The 10,340-nt window shown below is 47.8% G+C and overlaps 1 protein-coding gene across 1 annotated transcript; it reads right to left on the reverse strand.

The window, feature by feature from the left end:
* Positions 1-5,129: 5,129 nt before the first annotated feature.
* PCED1A (PC-esterase domain containing 1A) lies at positions 5,130-10,013 on the reverse strand. Its single transcript, XM_036764455.1, has 9 exons — positions 9,989-10,013; positions 9,625-9,763; positions 9,130-9,207; positions 8,801-8,880; positions 8,260-8,498; positions 7,873-8,023; positions 7,520-7,766; positions 5,786-6,268; positions 5,130-5,454 (listed from the first exon to the last, which is right to left on the reverse strand). The coding sequence occupies exons 3-9, from the start codon at positions 9,200-9,202 to the stop codon at positions 5,282-5,284; spliced, it is 1,446 nt and encodes a 481-aa protein (XP_036620350.1). The 5' UTR covers positions 9,203-9,207; positions 9,625-9,763; positions 9,989-10,013; the 3' UTR covers positions 5,130-5,281.
* Positions 10,014-10,340: the final 327 nt, after the last annotated feature.

Here is a 10,340-nt window from a genome sequence, read left to right on the forward strand (position 1 = left end):
ATGAGCTCAGTTTGGGACATGCTGAATTTGAGGGGTTCTCTCTAGTTCTTTGACATTCTGCCTTGAGGATTGTCTCCCCTGGGGCTCCAAGGGGAGGGCAGGAGCCAGAAGTGTGCCCACAGCTGACTATTATTCATTTAGGGCTGTATGCTAAAATCTTCCCTTTGAGATTACCTCCAATTTACCTAATATATATCTGGGTATATATGTCAATGTGGAAATGAAGGGCCTCAATTCTCAACTCACAGTAAACCAGGAAAACATTTACTGAGAGAAGAGTCCAGCGGGTACAAGAGAAATGGAGACCCCCAGACATGGCACATAATTTACCTGAGTGCTCTGGGAGCTCAAATGCTGCTCGAGGTGAGGTCTGGAGTCTCTGAATTTTATAGCCACTGAAATAGCGGGCTGAATCTCATCATAGTGTTGCAGCTTAAGGTTCACTCCTTTGCATAAAACTCGAATACCGCAAACATTTTAGGATTGGCAAATTTGCATACCAGCTGGGAGGTACAACATCTGCTGCTGACAAGTACAGGGTGTCACCATGGGCTGCTTTAGTCAACTTCTCCATCCAATCGATGTTGGTCTGGAAGCCTAAAATTAGTTACTTTGAGTGGAGGGGTCATGTTTTGTTCTGTAATAAATCGATCACAATCATATTCAAGGTTATAGCATTCTAAACATTCTAAACATAGTTATTTGCTTGTTGTCAAGCCCCTCCCCCCCATTAGATTGTTAATTCCTTGAGGGCAGGGACTATTTTTGTTATTCTGTTACCCCTCTCCCCACCCTTAGCTCAGGGCTTGGCACATACTTACTACATGGTTGACTGACCCCAATGCTTGGGTATGTAGCTTCAATCATGGTAGTCCTTTCAGGATGTCAGAGATCATTTAACCAACTTTCCTTATTTTGTCCCTTAAAAGGTATGTCAGTGGACTGCCCGGAGGTTCCATTCCCAGTCCTGGTTATGGGGTCAAAATCTGGACCTTCAGGCTACAACTCCCCAATTGCACAGTAAGCTCCTGGAGGGCAGGAATTATAGTGCTTTTTTGTCCCCAGTGCTTAGCACATAAGCACTTAGTAAACGCTTTTTCATTTATCCCTTTTGTGGAGAAGGCCCACTGAAAAGAGATCTGCCCCAGGTGGCTCAGGTACTAGGAAGCAGAGCTGGAATTAGAACCCAAGTCCTTCAAATGTGAATGACCTAGCTGTTCTCAGCAACACAATGATGCAAGACAATCCCGAAGGACTTAGGTGGAAAAATGCTACCTATCTCCACAGAAAGAACTGATGGGGTCTGAGTGCAGATCCAAGCATACTATTTCTTTACTTTATTTTTCTTGGGTTTTGGTTTTTTGGGGAGAAGGGGGAGTGGGAGTCTGTGTTTTCTTTCACAACATGACTAACACGGAAATGTATTGTGTGACTGCACGTGTATAATCTATATCAAATTCCTTGCCTTCTCAATGTGGGGGAAGGGGAGGGAGGGACAGAGGCAATTTGGAATTCGAAATTTTTTAAAAAAGAATGTTAAAATTGCTTTTACGTATAAATGGGGAAGAAACAAAATATTAAATCATTCTGCAAAATTCCGACTCCATATCCCTTGGACTTAGCTACTAGTTGAAAACACTGAGTAATGGAGGGAAAAGGACTCAGCCCAGATCAAACAATCCCAGGAGTGGCCCCATGCAATTCCTGACTCAAGGGGAAGGGAACCAGAGAAGCATCCCTCTTTCCCCTTGCCATGCTGTAACTCTGGGTAGGCACATTAAGAGGAATCCTATATAGGCCCCAAAATGTCCAATCCATAAGAAAAAATGCTGAGGCAGAGCTCTGAGCCAATAACCATTTATTAAAGGGACCTGGCCCTCTCTAATGAATAGGAACTCAGTCTTCCTCATGATTGGAATGAAATGCCTCCTTTCTCCAAGGCCTTAGTTTTATAGTGTTTGACAGGATGTTAAAGAGACATTCTAGATGATGCGAAATAAAATACAGGATTTCACTGACTGACAGACCTTTGGTTGACATTGACCCTCCAGATGTATGTGTACCTTGACTCTTCAAGAGAACACAAAGCACAATCCAATCAAAGGCTGATGACAGCCTTGGGCAGAAAATGGTCATAGGATGGGCAAGGTTGATGCCCATAAGGACAAATCATCTATATGAGCAAAAAAATGAGCAGGGCAAAGGGTCACCTGTTGGCCAAACACTCATAGCTGTTTCCCTGTGATGAGCAATAGAGGATAACAAAAGGCAGTGAGGCAACAAAAATAGTTGGGGGATTTTCCATATCATTAGATCATCTCCTTTAAGATGGGCTTGGTCATTTACTCATCAGGCTAAAAGAAAGGGTGGAGGTCTTCTAGCTAGCTTTCTGTGTTAAGCAAATGAACATATAACGTAGTTTAAAGTTCTAAGGCCTAGAGGCCTAATGTAAGAAAGAATCTATCTAACCATATCTAATTAGCCCTAAATATAAGATATATAAAATATGTATTGTTATTAATTATGGAACCACACTAAACTGAATAATGCAGATTGGAATAAAATAAGAATTAAGTTAATCATTTGACACAATCCCTACATTAGGCAGCTCTTCTGGCTGTTCCTCTCAGGGAATTCAAAGGTCTGCTCCTCCCAAAATTGCTCAGGGGGCAGAAGGGAAGATGGGAAAGGATTGTGGAGTTAGGGGAGAAGGAAGGCCTACCCAATGAATCAGGGGAGACTGAATCACAGATTGTTAGAGCTGCAATGGTTCTTAGTGACTGTCTCATTCAAGGGTCAGCAAACCATGGTCTTTTGGGGCCTGTTTGTCTATGACCAGTCAACTAAGGTTTTTTTACATTTTAAAAGTTTTACTGTATTTAAAACTGTAAAACCCATTCTTAACTCATGGGCCCCCAAAACTGTTTTTACTTGATGTTCCTCGGGCTGTACTTGGCCAGCCACTTTAGTTTTGTTGTTCAGTCCTGTTGATAACTATATATCAGGTATATAGCTAATTGAATGTTATGAGCCCCCCTACCCCGCGCCACACCCCCCCCCCCTTCATACTGTGGCCATACTGTCCACTGGGTTTTCTTGGCAAAATGGTTTGCCATTTTAGTGGATTAAGGCAAATGAAGGTTAAATGACTTGCCCAGAGTCACAAAGCTAGTGTCTGAGGCCATATTTGAACTCAGGTCTTTCCGGACTCCAGGTCCAGTGCCAGTCCACTTTACCAATAGAGAAACTGAGGCCCTGAAAGGAAGTCTCACCATGTAACGTGTGTGTGGCAAGTGTGTGGCATATTTGGAAATTGCATAGGAAGCCAGGTCCCCCTAACTCCATAATCAGATCTCTTTCCACCCCATCTGCATAGCCTTGGTCAAGAATCAGAATCTGTCTACCATTGAGGGAGGGGGTCAGGCCTCCTCAAGGAGGCATAGACTATTTGACAATAGTCAAAACTCAAAGAATCTCAAGGTCAGTAAGCCCAGTGGTTGAGGCCATGAGGGAGAGCTGAAGGACAAGGGCCAGGTGGGCCAGGGTACCAAGCAAAGTGGTGGTTGTCTTCTCAAGTTCATGCCAAACCATTCATTAGGGGATAGCCCTAGTCACCAAATCCTAGCCACCTATCCCACTATCAGTTGGGTAGGGCAAGGGGCCTCTAACCTAATTCATCTTTGTCGCTGTTTACTCAGTCATATCTGACTCTTCATGACCCTGTTCAGAATTTTCTTGGCAAAGATACTGGAATCATTTGCCATTTCCTTCTCCAGTTCATTTTATAGATGAAGAAGCAAGGCAAAAACAGTATTAAGTGATTTGGCCAGGGTCACACAGCTATTAGGTGTCTAAGATTGGAATTGAACTCAGGTCCAGACTCCAGGCCCAGCACTGTATCTACCATGCCACCTAACTGCCCCATACCAATTCATCGAGTGCCCCTCAAATGAGATCTAATCAGAAGATTCCGAGATCTAAGCAGAAATTGCAGACAAACTGAGACTTAGAAAGGCCAAGGTCACCTACTGCATCCTGGTCTATCACCATTGGTCTTGACCTTTGTCTTGCCAATGGACTTCGATGACTCTAGGAGAGAGTGAGGCTGAAGATGCTGGGTGGCTCTGCCCCACTCATATCCACAAAGTGTTCACACTTGTGATGTCATCTGTCCTCTTCGAGAATGAAGGATGAACAGCAATCAGAAGTTGTCTTTGATTTTACAAGGTACTACTAAGCATATCTGTGCCCTCTGTGCTGGGCTTTCAAAAATCAGAAGGCGAAGAGAAGGCTCACTACCCCATAAATGAAATTGATTGGGGAATTCCCCTTACACAATTTTTATAGGATAAGTGCATCAGAGAGGTTCAAAGAGGTATCACCTTGGGTGAGGGAAGGAGACTGTTGACATTCCCTGTTCTAATCTCCCTCCCAGCTTCCACATTTTAGCAATGTGCTTCCCAGAATCATAATAAAGGCTCTTGAACAGCATAGGGACTTAATTAACATTTGTTGCAATTAGATATTTCAAAGAGCTGTGATTTTGTTCATGCATGTACTCCTTCCATTGACGGACTGTTACTCCTCTACAATTTGGTATAAACAGTTCTCCAGAACTGATTTGTCTATCCAGCTGTGCCGGTTACCACTGGTATCAGTCTTTCCAGTTATGTCCATGAAAGGACATATGCTATGTGCACAGCAAGGATCAGCCTGTGGCTTAGACCCATGCCCCTTCCCTGGACCAGGGAAGTGGAAAGGAAAGGAAAGAGGAAGACAGAAAGGAATAAACATTCACATAGTACCTACTATGTGCCAGGCACTAGGCTGAGTACTTCACAAGTATCTCATCTGATTCTTGCAATAACACTTCGAGGTAGGTCTAAAAATCCATTTTATAGGTGGGGAAACCAAAGCAAACAGAGGTTAAGTGACTTGTCCAGGGTCACACAACTAGTAAGTGTCTGAGGCTGGATTTGAACTTCCTCATTCCTGGCCCTGTCTCTATCCACTGTGCCATCTAGCTGCTCCTAGCTATAAAAGTCATTTGGCGCAGGATACTAGAAACACTGGACAATGGAGGCCACGGTAGCAGGAAGTGAGGGCCGCATGCCAGAAATAGGTTCTTCTGCCCCAGCAGCAGGGCATATCTTTATTGGTAAAAAACAGGAGATAGACTTGTGAAAATCAATCCATCTGGCTATGTCCACAGGAAGGGCAATCTGCCCATGGCTATGAAGTCAGTATGTCCAGCTATATCCTTGGGCAGGAAGGAGGTCGTTCATTGTGTTTGGCCAGGTCTGGACCACTGTCTACTGGGGCCTCCCTGCCTTGAGCGGCTATAGGGACCATTAGGCACATGACGCGGGACACGTCGCATTACCAGATTGTGGCGCTGTCCATAGTGAGGAAGAGATTGGGCAAGAGGCCTGGGACCAGGTGTGGAATCCAATGCTATATTAAATAAAAAAAAGGCATGAGGGGTCACAAGCCATTGGCTTGGTCACTTACCTCCATTTTGAGACCTTGGACAAGAAGTCTTTTGGCCCTGCCAGGGTAGGGCCCTTTTCTTATCTACAAAAAATGGATCGATCTGACACACCTAGCTACCCAGGCCCCTCCCAGTGGTGTTAGGTGGGTCAGAAAAGGAAGATTAAGGCTGTTACTGTTTCAGAGCCCAGTTCTGCATGGAAGAAAAGGAGAAGGTCACTCTTCTACCTTCCAGGGGCCAGATGGGGACCCTGTTTCCATGGCTTGGGGAGGGAGAGAAAGAAATCACACTTACCGGCATGAGGAGGTAAAGGATCACCGAAGGCTATATAGTTGAGGGGAGAGTAGCCAGGCAGGACAGGATTATCTGAGAAAAAGCAGCTGTCTTGCGGAAGGACTTGAGGTGAAGGGAGGGGTAAATGTAGGGGCAAAGGCAGGAATTGGGCCGGAGGCTGGAACTGGGGCTGGAGCTGCCTATCCAGCCAGGTCAGAGGCCTTTCAGTCTCTCCAGCTACTGGCTCAAAGGAAGGAGGCCTCTTAGTCCTCTGAGATGAACATCTCCGGGATGCAGGCTCCTTAGCCCTATGCACTGGCTGCTCTAAGAAGGACCACTCCAGTGACTGGTGATTCCCACAATGAGGTTCCTCGGCTGCTGGAGGTAGATGTCTCCAGGGCGGCAAAGTCCTCTCAGATGGCTGGGCTGGATGCCTCCAGAATGAAGTTCCCTTGGACCTTTGGCCTGGATATTCTAGGGACGACTGCTCCTCATTCCACTCTCCTGAAATGGGGGAGTCAGTTCAGACAGGGATAGAGAAATCCCCTGGATTCCCCTCCTCCCCATCTCTGTTCCAAACTTCCTTCACTTGGCTCAAGTCCCCTAGCTTTTCATACTGACTTGCCTTTCTCTCCCCCCACCTACATCTTGGGTCTTAGGTTACCTCCTCATTTTAACTGTCAAATTCAATGGCCTTTATTTTAGTCCTTTCTGACCTATGTGCTTTTGACCCTGTTGATCACTCCTTCTGGATAGTCCTAAATCTATATTATATCCCACTCTAATCTCTCTCCAGATTCTAGCACCACATTCCCAACTTCTTGGTAGGCACCTCTATCCCGACAGTTCACCACTATGCCCCTCTCAGTCTAGCCTCGGAGCCACCTTTCACTCTTCTCTTTCCTTCACAATCAATCAGCTGTCAAATCCTGTCAATTCAACCTCCGTGTAACTTCTCTTTCCAGTCCCTCCTCTCCTCTCCATTTAACAATTACTGTCCTACTTCAGGCCCTCATCACCTCTCACCTGGATAACATTACAACTGACATCCTTGACTTTACAGATCTTTTGCACAAGTATTAACACAGCTGTATCTAGGTCTTCTATCCCCACTTGACTGGAAGCTTCACGAGGGTAGAGTCTGACTCTCCATGGCTAGGGTATCCTTCTTAATGCCCAGCCCAGACTACAGTTATCTCTTCCACATCACAACTTTGTCCATCGAAGTTCTGATATATTGTGGGTTGGCATAAGAAATTAAATGGGAATTGCTAGGGGAATTTTGCGGAAGCCTCAGATGACACATGAGGGTCAGCAGATGACACAGCCAATGACCAAATACTTAATGCAAATTTTACAATAAGGTACTGTAAACACCCCATAAAAGAAAAAGAAAAAAATTAATCTTCTCTGGTACAAAGGGAAGGCCAAAAAGTTTTATGAAGATTTTTCGGATGGTGGGGATGTTGCACCCCTGACCCCCTTGATGTGGAAAGGATAACTGTACTATTAGGGATCCAGTAGAGACATGGTGTGTGCTAGAAAGAAAGGCTGAATTCTGGTTCTGCCATTTGCTACCTTTGTGACTGAGAAAAATCCCTTCCCTTCTAAATCTAAATCTTTGGATCTCGCACATCAAGGTTGATACATTGTCTCATGACATCTCATTTCTTACGAAGAAATGGACTCATTCCTTCTGTTCTGGAGGCACTTTAATCCTCCCCTCCCTCCCACCATTCTGAGGAGGTAGCTCACCAAAAGGGATGCTCCGGCGGGGAGCCTCCACCCCCCAGGCCTCAGCCACATGGGCCAGCAACAGCTGTGAGACGTGGCGGTGGGCATGCTGGTCCCAGTGGATGCCATCCAAACGCCGATGCTGAACTGCATGTCGGAAGTGGAAATGCAGGTCGAGCACATCGAAGCGGTGCCCATCTGCCAGCATGGAACAGTAGAAGTTTGCTTCCAACACATCCGCACGCAGAGAGCCCGTCGCTGACTGCAGCTGAGGAATGCACAACAGACTCAGGTCCCTCTTCTCCCCAAAGGCAGGGCTGGCATGGCATAGACACGGATATGAGGAGGAGTGAGGAGAATCTCTGCCATCTCACCTCTGGCAGCAGAAAACCTCCTGTAAGGCGTTCGCCCAGTGGCATGGCCAGGGTCCAGACTAGAAGGCAGGAGGCAGGCAGCACTTGTTCCATTCTTTCAAATAAACATTCCAAGTTTTCCTGGTAACTTCTGATGGCATCACCACCATACCTAGAGACCAAGATACACGTGTATGGGAAGATTCAGTTTTAGGAAGGATCAGGGTGTATATGGGAGGGCACTCCCTATAGGGAACACTTAGTTATCCAAATCTGCCCAACATCTGCAAATGTCACAGAAACAAAAAGATGACAGGTCAAGAGGTTTGTATTTGAATCCCAGAGACCAGGGGATGGGAAAGGGGAAGAAGGCAGCCTCAGTGCCTGTCTACCTCTTTCTCTTCTCACCTGGAGAGGTCCCAGAGGCAGGAGTTTATGATAACCAGATCAGGAGATGGCCCATGCTCTAACTCGGCCAAGACATCCTCCACATAAGCTGAGTAGACACGGGTGAGAAAATAGAATCGTAGGAGGTGGTGGCCTGAACTGGACAGGAACTGGCGGACCTCGCGATAATGAGTCCCATTGTGTAGCTCACCCAGCTGTCCCCCTGCTACCAGCCGGTCCTGCTCGAAGCTCAGCTCGCCCTAATCCAGACATAGATCCGTCAGCCGTACCACACCTGGTCACCCTTTCTCCCCTTATCTCCTGTAGGATCCCCCACTCATACCAGCCAGCCCCGGGGCAGACAGTGGCATAATTCCTTTGGATATGAGACACACTGGTCAATATCCCTACAAACAAGGCCATTGATCCCCTTGAAAAGACTTCACACCCCACTCCCCCACACACACACACCCCTTGCCCAGGATTTTCCTCTCCCCAGGCTGTTCCCTCCAAATCCAGGGGCCTTGGGTCAATCCTTCCTTCCCCGGGGATAACCCTTCACCTTGGCCTTGAGCTGGGCTTCTGTCAGTAGGGAGTCTTTCTGCAACAGAAGTACCAGGTCCTTGTACACAGCCCTCTGGACTGGGGAGAGACATGGCGGAGGAGGCGGGGCTGAGGCAGAGCCCCACACCCTAGAGCCTTCCTCCCCCAGCCCCTCTCCTTGGGGGAGTGAAGGCCACAGATAAGGGCAGATACACTGAGAACAGTGGAGGCCCAGAAGTACGGGGCACAGGCTGGCAGATAGACTTAGGAGGAGTATTGGGGATGCAGCCAAGGGCAGATGGGGGCGGAGGGAAGGTGGAGAGGCAGAGAAAAGGTCCTCAAACTCACTGGAGTCTCCCAGGACAACCACAAACTTGTTGTGCAGCAGCTGCCGGACCTCTGACGACGAGAAATGAACCATGGTGCCTGAGAGTGACAGATAACCAGGCTGGCAGGGGCTGGGGGCAATTGGCTGAGCTCAGCTGGTTTGAAGGAGGTGAGGGAGGAGTGGCTGAGCAGGCTCCTCAGATCTAGAAGAGGAAGGGGGGCTGGTACCAGTGGGGCGGAAGGGTAGAGTCTTAGCTTCTGCACCTCCCAGGGGAGAAGGGGGGATGGGGAGTTGCTTCAGGACCCAAGGGGAATGGAGGGGGGGAGTAGGGGTGTGCCAGAGAGAATTAGACCTTGAGGCTAAGTTCAGCTTTGAGCTCCCTTGCCTTATTGCGGGCTCAGTTTCCCTTTCCGGGGGTGGGTTGCGGTATAAGGGACTTTACCATTGTAATACTTGGTATTACCAATACATGGTAAGATCTCAGTTTCGATTTTCTGACCACCCCTGGCACTTACCGACTTGGAGCTCCTGCTTCACTCGGTCCGTAGCCCTCGGAAGAGTCCGTGCCCCACGTGCTTGGGATGCCCCAGCCCGCTGCTCACCCCTACTTATCTAGCATCAGAGCGAAAGAGAGGGGAGATCCGGGAGGGCCGCCTGGAGGTGGAGGAGAAGAAGGAAGCTGTGAGTGAAGGGAGCAGAGATGGAGGGGGAGGGGGAGGGGGTAGAAGAGGGAGGGGAGGGAAGAGGGGAGGAGAAGACAGGACGGCAGGAAAGGAAGGGGAGGGGAGGGGAGGGGCTTTTTTTATTGCCCCCAGTTCCCCTCCCGCTCTCCACTCTTTTTACTTTCATCGAAATCTAGTTATTCAATTGATCACTAACCATTCTCCGGGGCAGATTATTTGCTTGGGGAGATTATTCGTGGAGAAGCGAGGCTGCCTAGTGCCATGGAGACAGCCCAGGCTTTGCCGTCAGAGGACTTGGATTCGAATCCAGCCTTAGTCCCTGGTAGTTAGTAAAATTGGGAGAATTTTATGATGGCGCGTCTTCACTTCATCTTCCCAAATCTGGGGAATCTTAGAGGGTCGATCCATGATAGATAACTGGGGCTGGATGCAGTGCTCTACCCTCCCCCCACCTCGCACCCTCCCTGCTCTTTACCCCTCCCCTCCTAGATTTCCCACCTGGTCGCTGCCCTCCTCCTTACGGTAAACCTCATTTCCAAGATTCCCTT

This window comes from Trichosurus vulpecula, chromosome 6 (assembly GCF_011100635.1).
Source record: "Trichosurus vulpecula isolate mTriVul1 chromosome 6, mTriVul1.pri, whole genome shotgun sequence".
Classification (NCBI taxonomy): Eukaryota; Metazoa; Chordata; class Mammalia; order Diprotodontia; family Phalangeridae; genus Trichosurus; species Trichosurus vulpecula.